Source organism: Nanorana parkeri, unplaced genomic scaffold (assembly GCF_000935625.1).
Source record: "Nanorana parkeri isolate BGI_ZX_2015 unplaced genomic scaffold, ASM93562v1 scaffold605, whole genome shotgun sequence".
NCBI lineage: Eukaryota > Metazoa > Chordata > Amphibia > Anura > Dicroglossidae > Nanorana > Nanorana parkeri.
Genome location: NW_017306873.1, coordinates 1,058,739 through 1,071,535, shown reverse-complemented (window position 1 = coordinate 1,071,535; position 12,797 = coordinate 1,058,739). Strand labels below are relative to the sequence as shown.

Sequence of the window (12,797 nt, the reverse complement as noted above, 5' to 3'; positions counted from 1 at the left end):
TCACTTTAGATTTATTTGTGTGTCCACAATCACATCACGGAGGGTAGAGTTTGGATGGATTAAATGGTATATATATTTGAATAGGTTACCACAGAGTTGCTTTTAATGAATGATTAGCGCTGTATATCTGGTTGAAAACATTCATCTGGACTTAGTTGTCTATAGTGCAGCAGCTTCCAATTGATATCTTAGAGTATCCATTAAGCGCAGATTTAAAATTAAAGAATCTGATTTGTTGCTCCAGGCAAAAGGGTTGGCAAGGGATAACTCATACCAAATTCAAGATGCATGAACTGGAAACTAACAAAATAATGCAGACAGAAATCATCTCAATACAAAAGAGCATTATGTCTCCATGAAAATCAAATAATTGGGCACAGACATTACATCTAACCTTTTTGAGTCACACTTCTAAAACATCTGAAAAGATCTTAAAAGTTTATTGGTTTTCTGGAGCTTGTTTACAATTCCACAAACCATGTCATTGCATTTTAGCATGTAGAAGTATGAAAGACAAATTAAAAGTTTCACATTTCCAAGTATTTAGTTCACAAGTTTATTATGAAAAATCCACTGCTGCATTTGGACTGCAACATTTACAGAACTGTTCAAAACCAACATTAAACGATGAAGGGGGGTTGAGAGGCAAAAAACATAAACCGGAAGAAAAACGGTGGGCAAGGGTGAGAAATTAAATTAGATTGTATTCCCTGAAAAAAAAAAAATTTTTGTCACAAGAGGCAATGCAGGCCTTAGTACTTCTCAGAAAGGTCCTTAAAGTCCCTTCACACCAACTGTAGAGGCTGCAGGCCTCTAATCAGGGTAAAGGGTTTCCCCACACCATTTCTATTCTCATCTACAATCATGCCGGGTAAAGCTAATTACTAAATGGAAAGTTAAATTGTATTCACAAGGTGTTTAATGTATACATCTTATGTTGTATTTTTTGCAGCCTCTGAGAAAGCAAAAAGTAACTACAAGTAGTGCTATGCCAGGAAACTGGAAATTTTTCTTTGACAATGTAATTTCAGCATGCAATGAACTGAGTCTTTTTCTAATATTGTCAGGGGCTGCTGAGACGAGAGGCTTTTCTTTAGTGTATGGCACATCTTTTGGTCCATCGGAGAACAGTACGTGTGACAAATGCGCTTTTGACTGAAATTTGATTCTCTTCTCGGCTCCCAGGTCAATAGCCCACTTCTGGCAATACTGTACAAGCGTAAAGTTCTCTTTAGAGAAAATAGTCCGGGGTGCGACGGGTCACATGTGGTTCTCCTCTGCGTGGTGCTGGGTCAAACTGCAAGCTAAAAAGTTACACATGTATGTTAGTACAGAAGACATGACATTTTAAAATTTTAAAATTTAAACATTACACTGGCTTTCTCCTGCTTGTTCTAGCCCATACACTGCAATGTGAGAATAAGGCAAGCACTGAACTAGAATGCAGACAAAGAACTGCACTATGTGAGGGCTTTAACACCAGATCAGGAACCGGGCAGGCATTGTAAAGGTAATGGGTAGCAATGAAGGCTGCATGATTTGCATACACGCAACATATAAATGTACAAAGTACACATACACCAACTATTTTTTTTCTCTTGTAGGTAAATTTTAGTAGTTTTGCTTTGAATTACTGCATTTTCCACTAATTTAAAGCAGCTAGTTTTTTTTCAGTTTAATTAGGGACACTACTATTTGCCAACTTTGCAAATACGTTCATGAAACATTTTAAGAAAAGCAATAGAACCTACTGGTGTAGGCCAGTGATGGCGAACCTTTCAGCCTGAGTGCCCAAACTGGATCACTAAACCAACTTATGTATCTCAAAGTGCCAACCCTTCAATTAGACCTGAAAACTCTCAGGGGGGCTCTGCAGTTCTGAGGTGGTCTGTACGGGCTCTCAGGTTGGCTCTGCAGGGCCTCTGGTGGTCTGTACAGGCTCTCAGGGGAGATGTGCAGCTTTCAGGTGGTCTATTATGGCTTTTGGGTGGGCCATGTGGTCTCTCAGGTGGTATGTATGGGCTCTCTGGGGGCTGTATGGCTCTCGGGTGGTCTACAAGGGCTTTCAGGTGGTTTGTATGGGCTCTCAGGGGGGGCTGTGCAGGCTTCCTAGGGGGCCTGTGCAGCTCTTAGGGGCGCTGTGTGGGCACTCAGGGGAGCTGTGCAGCAATCCTGGCCAGAGTGCATGAATGCAGATAGGAAACAGCTGCCAAGGGGCTGCAGGGGATCAGCAGCAAAGGGATGCAAAAAGGTGAAAACTAGAATTTTTATTTAAAAAAGTGCAAATTGTTTCACATACTGTAGACTTTGGTATACTAAATGTGCGGGTTTACATCCAACTTCAGTGACATCACCACCACCCAGCCCCCCCGCCCCGTAACACTGCAGGAGCGACATTATACCAGCTCTCTGCCCTTGTGTGTATGCTCCCTCAGCGTTCCATGCTGCCTGGTCACATGCACACAGGACATCCTATATGCCTTCCTTACCGTTGACAGGACGCTTAGCGAATCAGCACACGCAGCTGTCGCGGCTCAGCCAATCAGGGCATCTTGGGTTCTGCTTCTCATCCTAGCTTTTTGTTTGGCCGAGTGGTGGCTGTGTGCTGGAAATGGTCGGTGCTGTGCGTCACCGCTATCGCTATCGCTGGAGCTGCGTCCCTGCAGAGGGGGCCCCGCGTGCCCACTGTGGCATGCGTGCCATAGGTTCACCACCGCTGGTGTAGGCAATAGCCACTGACGCATCTAAGTTTCCAGAACCAAGAGCCATCTGTAACAATCAGAAAGATCAATGTCCAAATCTTGAGGAAATTTCCTACAGGACCCAGGTTATGTCACAGAGGACCAGCTTAATGCTCAGACCAGGATAGGAAACACCGCCAAAGGAAATGACTACCTCAAAAGTATACTGAGCCTGTGCCAGCATAAGCTGTAAGCAAAAAGCAGGGAAGATGAGGAGGAGAACACTGGCAGGTTTCCCAGCCTTAAGAGATTTAAAGAAAAACTGGAAAACTAGGCAAGACCAGTCCTGCAGGCCCAAATCCTACATTTCCAACCCTAGGCATCAGGGAAGGAAGGCTCCAATGAGTAGGGATGTCAAGGACAGCTATCCAATCTCATATGATATAAAAAAGAAAGAAAACCATATAATAACTAAATTCAAACGGAATTCTCAAGGACCCTAGGAGTTGGAGACAACCCATGAACAACTTGGAGGGCCTGCCTACTTGATCCAAACCATGGAACTACAAGTTCCCTGACCCAGTACATATGATGTATCCACAGCCTGTGATGGAAGGGGCAGAAACCTTACCCAAAGAGCAAAAAATGATTAAAGGCCAGCAGAAGGGAAGATATTTTGAGGAACTTCCAGGGAAATACTGAGCCCTCCGGAGATAGCGATTTGTCTTTTGCACGGCAGGAAAAACAAATATGTTCCTACAAAAGAGACTACAGGATGGAAAGGACAAAGGCAAAAAAGGTGCCTCTAAAAAGGGAACCGTGTGGTTGAGTGCAACATCCTCAAAACAGTGCAGCGTAGAAATCAGGTCACTGTCCCTGTCACAGGGAGATCTCCCAAGCTTTCCCAGAAGTGAAGATCTTACAACACCAAGGTGAGGCCAACAAATCCAAGTCAAGGGACCTACTCACAGCAGGATACACCAAAGTAGAAGCAACAACTGCTCCAGGGAACCACATGCAATTCCCAGATGCAGATAGCACTGGGACAAGAGTCCTCATACGATGCAGAAAAAGGATCCACCCCATAGAACCTAGAAGAAAGAGGGTTAAAATCCTGGACCACTAAATCCATAAGGACTGCCTTGTAGGTCTCACCTCAAGTCCTGTTTTACAGAAACCAATGTGACGAAGACCAAAGTTTAACAAGAGGCATTGTAAAGGGGCAAGCCCTCAGTACCAAACTAGTCCCTAAATGGAAAGGGAGGGCAGAGTACTATGACTGTTGAAATTTTCACAGAGGGTGCAAAGTGTTCCAACAAGAATCTAAGTTGGTCAGCCTGTTTGTTGGTAACCGATAGTTAAAACACTAAACAGAGTTCCCAACTGGTGGAAACTTGCAGGAGTTGCACCCTTTAAAAGAAATGTGGTCATCAATCCAGAACAGGATGCCAAGAGACAGCACTAGGGCAGACACAAGGTCCAGTGCTGTCAACTACAGGTGCCCTTGCACTGAGGGGGCCAGTACTCAGATAGGGGAAGGAGCGACGGAAGCTGGTTCTAGCTGACTCCATCTCAGAAGGACCCTCTGGAGAGGAGGGATACTGAAGATCAGCATTACCCAAGAACAGGATATCCCTGGTGAGAAGGACAGGTAATACTCTGGTATGGAATACGTTCCTAGGGCAAATTTCTACTAAGAACTGAACAGGCAGCCCAAGAGTGCAATGAACCCAAGGCGGTCCGGGTAAAAGCATAGCCATGTAGCATAGCACAAGCAACTTGTTGCAGGGCAGGAAAAATAGATAGTCTCCAAGTAATTAGCCTGTGAGCCAAGAGTGGTATCGGAAGTATTGAAAAGCCAAGGAGGTACTCTCCCAGCTGGGTGATGAGCCCCATAGAAGACAACAGGGATGTACTGCACAGGCAAGAAAAGGAAATGGCTGCCACATGATGTAAACAATGGAGAGATAGGACCCACTGAAACTCAGAACTCAGTATGTATCTGTGCAGAGGGAGGGAGGAAAACTGTCATTTTAAAAGTAGCCAAAAGGATAAGTTGATACCGTTTTAAAGTGCAGTTATCCTTTGAGGATTTGGACAAAGTTTGAAAAGACCACCCCCCATACATAGGCTATAATTTATACCATCCAGCATTTTCAGCTGTTGCAAGTAGAAAATGACCAGGTCCTTACAATAAAACAGTCAACCGTGGCAACAAGCCAACCTAACAAGAGGAAAGGGAGCAGTGTGCTTCAATGACTGTCTAAGAAAGGGATTTTTAGAGAGGATTTGCTTAATTTTTTTAAAATGTCCAAACTGCCCTAAAATGAAGGAGAAACCTCTTTGGATGGGTCTGAGCAAGACAAAGCAGTACTAAGACTATAACCTCATTTATATAAAACACAACTTGGGTGAAAGGGAACACCATGGATGCAGAACAACCTTAACCCTGTGGAGAACAAGGAAGGGCTCCTTACAGGAGAAGGCTGCCAGTTCTGACACCCTCCTGGCCAATGTAATGGCCAACAGGAACACAACCTTCTGTAAGAGTTTACAGTTATCGCAAGGATTGGCTCAAAAGGATGTTTGTGAAGAACTGAAGGGGAAAGAAAAAAAAAGAACCCCACAGCCTGAGAGGTGCTGTCACAGGGGAGCAATGTGCCCTTTGACTGAAGGTAAAAACAAAGAATATCTCCACCAGATGCCAGTGGAAGGGGACAGCCAAGTCTGGTACCTAGCCTTTTAATAGCGCCAAATGCTTACCTACCCCCAAACTATAGGAAGGAAAGGATCCTGCCAAATGAAGAGTAGCGATACACCCCCCAAGATACCCCTTTCAGGAAGAGGTGGTATACCTTGCAAGAGGTTGACTTGCAGACCTGTGGGGAAAATAGATCGGAGATGCCCCTATCCCTCAACACTTTGGTTTAAAGCAGTGCTTCTTAAACTGTGGGTCGCCACCACATACGGGGTCCGGCAAGTGAACAGGGGAGGGTGACAATCTGAAACCCCGGCGAGGACCGCCATCAGAGGGGTACGGCCTGTACTTGTGTGAGGGGCCCAGGCATTTTAATTTAAGATTTTCGTTTAATGTGCAGTGTAGTTTAAGGTTGCGCCCTGCCCCTCCCCCTGCACTTGGTACCTTCCTACGCACAGGAAGGTTGTTTTTTTTTACATTGAGGGAGCTTTCTTTAACCCAGCAGCAGTGGATCAAGCTGCTGGAGGTAAAAGGTAAGGAGTGAAAGGTACTTAGTATTTGGCAATGACAGACACTGGCCGTCTGCCCACGGCGGCGGACGCTGAGAGGAGAGAGAGGGCGGCGGACGCTGAGAGGAGAGAGAGGGCGGCGGACGCTGAGAGGAGAGAGAGAGAGCGACGCTGAGAGGAGAGAGAGAGAGCGACGCTGAGAGGAGAGACAGGGCGACGCTGAGAGGAGAGACAGGGCGACGCTGAGAGGAGAGAGAGAGCGACGCTGAGAGGAGAGAGAGAGCGACGCTGAGAGGAGAGAGAGAGAGCCGCTGAGAGGAGAGAGAGAGAGCCGCTGAGAGGAGAGAGAGAGAGCCGCTGAGAGGAGAGAGGGAGGGCCGCTGAGAGGAGAGAGAGAGAGCCGCTGAGAGGAGAGAGAGAGAGCCGCTGAGAGGAGAGAGAGCCGCTGAGAGGAGAGAGAGAGCCGCTGAGAGGAGAGAGAGCCGCTGAGCGACGCTGAGAGGAGAGAGAGAGAGCCGCTGAGCGACGAGACAGCCGCTGAGCGAAGCCAAAGCCCTTCGAGACAAGTCCTAAAATGTATATATAGAGTAGGTTCTTAGCCAACTGTTCCTCTGACTGGGTCCTGGATTGGAACAGCACCTAAATCTACTATACATGGCTAGGTTACAGGAAGCCTGTCACTAAACTAATCACCAATCGTCAGGCCCTAGGATAGAAGCAGCCATTTTGACTTTATTACTGCATACCAATGCCAAGACAGTAAGGAGTTTTAACAACTTGTAAGTTCTGTTAATGCCACATAATTAACATGCTTCCCGAGTTGGAAGATGGCTACCGCCATTAGACAGATTTAGCTCGACACAATGAGGGTGATTTATCAACACTGGAACAGACAAAATCTGGAGCAGTTGCCTGCAGCAACCAATCATATTCCTTCTGACATTTTCAAAGCCTAACTGGACACGCCAGAGAAACTGATTACTATGGGCAACTGCTCCAGTTTTGATAAATACGCCCCATTGTGTTTTGGATTAAAGGGAAACATTTGCTAGGGTGAACTTTCTTTGGCAGTATAAAGATGGCATAGAGGGTGTGAAAATATGTTACAAACTAGTTGTCCAAGGAATAAAGCAGGGGCCCAATCTACTTGCCCCTCATGACTACTTGTCAAGATCCCAAAAATAATTTTAACCAAACCTGTATTTAACCGTGCAAAGAAGCGTTCTCATTGATCAGCGCGGTCACGCTCGAACAAACACATTGAGTCACATACAATGTACTGACATACATTTTTTTTTTTAAATAATTTTTTTCTTCACTAAAAATTATTGCTATCACACAGGGGCTAACAAGCTTCTATGCGATAGCATTCGGAGGCGACATGTTTACTTTATGGACCCTGCCCTCCAATACAGAAGATGGCAGACTGCAACCACAATGCTGTGCTCTAAAAGTGATCTGGACGGCTGTATAGCCACCCAGATCACTTAGTCAAAACAAGAGGCAGCTTCCCTGCTTGTAGCCCTGCTTGCACAAGCAGCTGGCCAAAATGTAGAGGGAAAAAAACCTGCCCAGTGCCAGAACTGCATGTCCCCGTCATCAGGCGATAGGAATCATGCCCCTGATACACTTCATGAATTAAAAATTCTACCATTAATTCTGCAAGTACAGTCACAAGCTATATTTGCTTTTATACTTACAAGGAGTATTTAAGAGTATCATCAAGTTCCATTATTGCAGCCTGATTCCCGCAGCGGTAACAATAATTTGGAGCGCTAAAGATTGTTACTACATTCCGGTCATGGCACCAGTTGTATCCCTATCAAACAAAGGCAACATTAACTAAGCAATAAAAAAACAAAAAAATTAAAAAAACAAAGAGCCATTGATAGAATACGGTATAGTTCTTGCATGGGGTTAAGAGTTTGTCAGGCAACTTAATGGTCCCAACCCAGTGACAGAAAATGAAAAAAAAAAACCCCCACAAAACTTTAGTTTCAACCCTGAAAATCAATATGGAAAAAGGAGGCAAAAAAACTTGCAATGTTAAAAAGGAAAGAAAAAAAAAAAAAAACACACAAAAAAAAAAAACAACCTTTCCCTTATTTTTCATTGGAAGTCAGAAGAAACTGACACTCAAAAGTGAAAACGCAGCACAGACCGATTCCAAGATCTATACACTTTTCAATTTCTCTGTCTGCACATCTACCAATATTTTGCAACTAATTTTACTACGGGACCACAGCAATGGCAGGGAAAGATTAGCTGGAAATTTTTTCCACTTTTGCAGCCAAAATGGGATAATACCCACTTCATTTGTTACATGTTCCCATTCATAAAGCATAACAAATTGCTGCTTACATTTAAGTGCTTTTTATTCGCTTAAAAATCCTACCTGGCTTCCCTCTATGTAATGTTAAAAGGAGAACTATGGGGGTCAGTGCTTTTACCCATAGTTCTCCCCGGGTCACGGGAGGACACAAACTAGTGTCCTCCCGAGACCGCAGCAGCCAGGATGGATCCCGACATTACTGTCTGGATCCATCCAGCTGGGTGACAGCTGGCTGTGCCTATCTAGAGGCAGAGCCAGCTGTACCTCACCCAGCTGGGTGACAGCTGGCTGTGCCTATCTAGAGGCAGAGCCAGCTGTACCTGCCCCCTCCCCCGTCCGTTCTGCTATTCAGCACTGGAGGATTGGACAGGGGAGGGGGAATCCCTGCAGGGAGTGTGAGTGACAGTCACGGCTCTCTGCAGGGACAGGATCGAGAAGTGAGCAAGCGACGGTATGTGTTCGCTCACTTCCCGATCTATTGAACCAGTGCGACAGTTTCATTGTCACACGTCTGCTCGAACCTCAGCTGGGCGGATCCCGTCAGCTACGTTGGGATCCGCTCCAGGTGCGGCGTCTTAGTATACAGCGAGCTGTAGCTCGCGGTATACTGAGCTTAGGGTAACGGGAGGACGCTAGTTTGTGTCCTCCCGTTACCCTAAGGAGAACTATGGGGAAAAACACTGACCCCATAGTTCTCCTTTAAGGAGGGAGCTGTGGGACATTACGAATACTTTAACCCTGTCTGTACTGCTCTGGCAGAATTCATTATCAGTTGTAAACCAATTTTGAACACAAGGAGTTAAACAACCTGGAGAAGACAAAATCTTGAACAGTTAATGACCACCAGCTTTTTTTTTTTAAAGCTTAAACTGAAGCGAGAAGCTGTTTGGTTGCCATAGGCAACAGCTCCAGATTGTGTCTGCTCCAGTTTTGATTTAGTCACCCGTCTGCTCCTATACTTTCGTTTTTTAAGTGCTCAGCATAGACTGGAATCTACACAAACAAAATTTGACTTCGAGAGCGGAAATCACCAAGTTTATGTTACTATCTAAAAGTACCACAAATCCTTTACAAATTGATTATCAAGTGTCAACTTTTTACAGTAGGATTATCTAGTCAGGACGCACCTCCATCACTAACTGATGGGCTCTAGAAACCAAAGTAAGGCCATTGGCATGGTTAAAGGTTTCAGAGATATCCTGTCCAAATGTGTAGCCAGCACCTCTTGGAGAAATACCCCAGCCACCACGGTCATCTGGGTCAGACCACAGCAGGTCGCACATAGGACCCTGTAAAAAAACAAAAACAAAAAAACACATTAAAAAAAAAAAAAACAGGAAGAAAAACGTTTTACATCAATTTTCTTGTATAAATTATTTTCTACAGCTATTTTGTGAATAAAAGGCGCACAGGTTAACCATTTGAAATAAGCATGAGCAGCAAAATTATTAACACTTCACACCTAGGCGTCAGCATTTTAGCACATAGCACGCGTTGTTTATAGTCTCAGCTAGGGCATTTTGCACGTTAAGACACGCATACATGAAGACTAGCGTTTTATGGAGCAGATCGAAATGCATTGCAGTGAACACTTGTGTAGCTCATTTCCATTGAAGTCTATGCGGCCAAATGTGTTGTAATGTGCCAAAAAAAGCTTGCGACAAAAACTCAGGTGTGAACAGGGGCCATTAAAATGAATGGGATTTCTTGTGTTGTGTTTTGTCGTGCTCAGCTTTGAGCGTCAACACGCCTAGAACACACTGTAACCTTAAACATATTAAATTTTTTTTTAACTCCAGCATAGCATAGTCACTAAGCTACCCAACAGATTAAAAATAATTAAAATACAAAACTCTGCACCCTGGCAGAAGTGCATAGTATATTGATGGCAATGCATACATTTCCTTTCAAGACTAAAGCAGTGCATTCGTTTTGAGAGCCTGGCACAACTCTTGCACCAAGAGTGACTGCAAACAAATTTGTAAGTGCCAATACACCCCTAAGTGTCAAGCTGTAAAATTGCCCTCTATAGTAAAGCACCCCAACACTTAAAGTATATATAAAGCCAAAACTTTTTCGTTCACTTATTGTGAAGACAAAAAAGGCGAGAGAACTCCAAAGCAAGGGAAATAATACGGTCTTCGTTGTCACCTGTACAAGTAGCCCATGCCCCAATTTATTTAAAAACACATTTAAAAACAATTACATATGGCAGCTCTAGCATGCTAGAGCTTCAGCAGAGGCTGATCGAGGAGGTCAGTCACCAAAACAGTATGCTAGAGCTGGTGTTTGTAGCAGTTTTTACTTTGTTACACTGCTGGTTTTATTTCAGTTTTAAAACTATTACTGTATTGAGTTCCTGCCAGATATACTGGAGTAGAGGTGGATAGTTCCAGGTGAACTGAAGCTGTGCTGCTGTGGAGCTTGAGACCAAAACAGATCGAGGAGGAAAGACGGCACAGGATTAGCTGTTGCCAACTTGGAGGACTGATGATCAAGAAGCTATAACAGTTTATAGACCTTCAGAAATAACCAGTCTCATTTTTCTGGTGAGTGCCGACACTAGAACTGAAATAATCCCTCACCACCACTATACACATCTCAAACCCAAAAAAATAAATACTCAAACCCTTTAGGCACTTTGTTTTTGACACACACACCTGCTCTTTGCCAACAAGATTCTGATGCAGGGCAGTATTAATCGGAATATACAACTGCCCAATATAGGTACACAAGGTTTAACTCGCAGTAAAACTATCATCACTTACACAATCCGTGTCAGTTTATCTTAATGGCACAGATCCTTAAGGGACATTATGCAGCACTGTTGTGCACTGCCACATAGCAATCAGAAAGCTATAGTCAACAGTTTGTGTTAGGTCAGTGAAAACTGCTGTTACTGTACATCGTTCTATTACAAGGTCCAAACCTTGACTGTAGAGGTATCCGCAAGTATGATTCATAAATATCAATACTGGTAATTCCAGTTGTGGAAATCTTTGTTAAAGAACTTAGACAATACCTCATGTGGAACTTCCTGCAGACGATCAAGAGCTCGAATATGATCCAGTGTATCTATTGACGGGGACAGTCCTCCATGTAAACAAAAGATCTGCAGAAATGTTAAACAGTTTAAAGTGAATGTCACAAAAAACACGAATTTGAAGTGCATCTATGCAATACATGCATATTTCCCCATGTTTCAACCCTTTAACCACTTCAGGACCTTGGGTGTAGCAAATACACCCTAAAAGGCTTCACAGATCCTAGGCGCATCTCCATAGCTCCTGGTCCCTCACCCCTTAGCTGCTATTGCTGGTAAATTGAAGCCATCAAACTGACAGCCAAAACTAGCCCTGCATTACAGTAGCAGCTACTCTTGTGTAAAATGACACTTACGGATACTGCCTGAAAAATCATTAAAGCTCTATTTCTGTAGATCTATTTTTGACAGGGGCCACTGGTAATGTTTTTTACTTTGCCAGGTAGGACATTTTCAAATGGTATATTTAAAAGGACCAAAAAGAACCAGATATGTAGACCCACTTCATAAAACTAACTTTGCTTTAGAGGCGTCATCGTTTTCAGCATTAAATACGCTAAAAATGATATTGTAACCACATGTGGTTCCCTAAATTTTAAAAATGTTTAATTTTCATAAAACCAATAGAACTACAGAGGTTTTGCCACTTTGTTCTTCCCCTCACTTTCTTGTAGACTGGCAGGGTATCCAGCTCAGATCAGCTATGCCAACCAACATTCTGCAACGCCTGTTAAACTTGCGTTCATAAACCCACCAATTTGGAAGGTTCTAGCAGTCTAGCCTTTAAAACCCTCATTACCACCAGGCTAAGGTTCACTGCACATGTTACAATCTGACCAGACAATCATAGTACAATCAACTTGAGATCTATGGGGGGAAGTGCTTTCCCCAAAGTTCTCTTTAGGGTCAAGGAAGGACATACTAGCGTCTTCTCATGACCCAAAGCTCAGTATATCGCGGGCAATACTGAGCACTGCAGCAAGGACGGATCCTGACATTACTGTCGAGATCCACCCAGCTGTGTGAGTGACAGCTGGCTCTGCCTATCCAGAGGCAGAGCCAGCTGTGCCCGCCCCATCCCCCGTCCGTTCCTTCACTGAGGATCGGAGGGAATCCCTGCAGGCAGCAGTGACTGACAAGTCACCGCTCACTGCAGGGAGGCTAATCGAGAAGTGAGTAGATTGTGAAGTGAGCAGAAACATGCACAATCGAGAGCCGACCCGTGACAGCTTCTTTGTCACTAGCTATGAGGATGAGTGGAAATCAATCACCTCATAGATCTCCTTTAAGCCAGCGGTTCTCAACCTTTCTAGTACCGCGACCCGTTGATAATGCCCAAGTTATGGCGACCCCAATAGTAAAATTATTTTCGGTGCTCCTTTATCACTGTAATTTTGTTACCGTTAGATAGCTATTAGATAGCAGCTCCCAGCCGCCCGGGAGAAAAACACTTTCTCCCGGAAAGGTTTACTCTGCTCGATCGAGCAGAGTAAACCTTTCCCTGCTCTGTTTTTTTTTTTACAACATCGGATCC

At 44.2% G+C, this 12,797-nt stretch overlaps 1 protein-coding gene across 1 annotated transcript in view; it reads right to left on the bottom strand.

Annotated features, from left to right (window-relative positions):
• Nucleotides 1–525: 525 nt before the first annotated feature.
• LOC108792131 (serine/threonine-protein phosphatase 2A catalytic subunit alpha isoform) overlaps nucleotides 526–12,797 on the bottom strand; it is a 30,112-nt gene continuing 17,840 nt past the window's right edge. The window contains exons 4-7 of the mRNA XM_018562834.1: nucleotides 11,243–11,332; nucleotides 9,348–9,509; nucleotides 7,589–7,707; nucleotides 526–1,304 (exon numbers count right to left, since the gene is read on the bottom strand). Coding sequence (XP_018418336.1) covers nucleotides 1,232–1,304; nucleotides 7,589–7,707; nucleotides 9,348–9,509; nucleotides 11,243–11,332 — 444 coding nt within the window. The 3' untranslated portion in view covers nucleotides 526–1,231. The remainder of the gene's footprint in view (nucleotides 1,305–7,588; nucleotides 7,708–9,347; nucleotides 9,510–11,242; nucleotides 11,333–12,797) is intronic.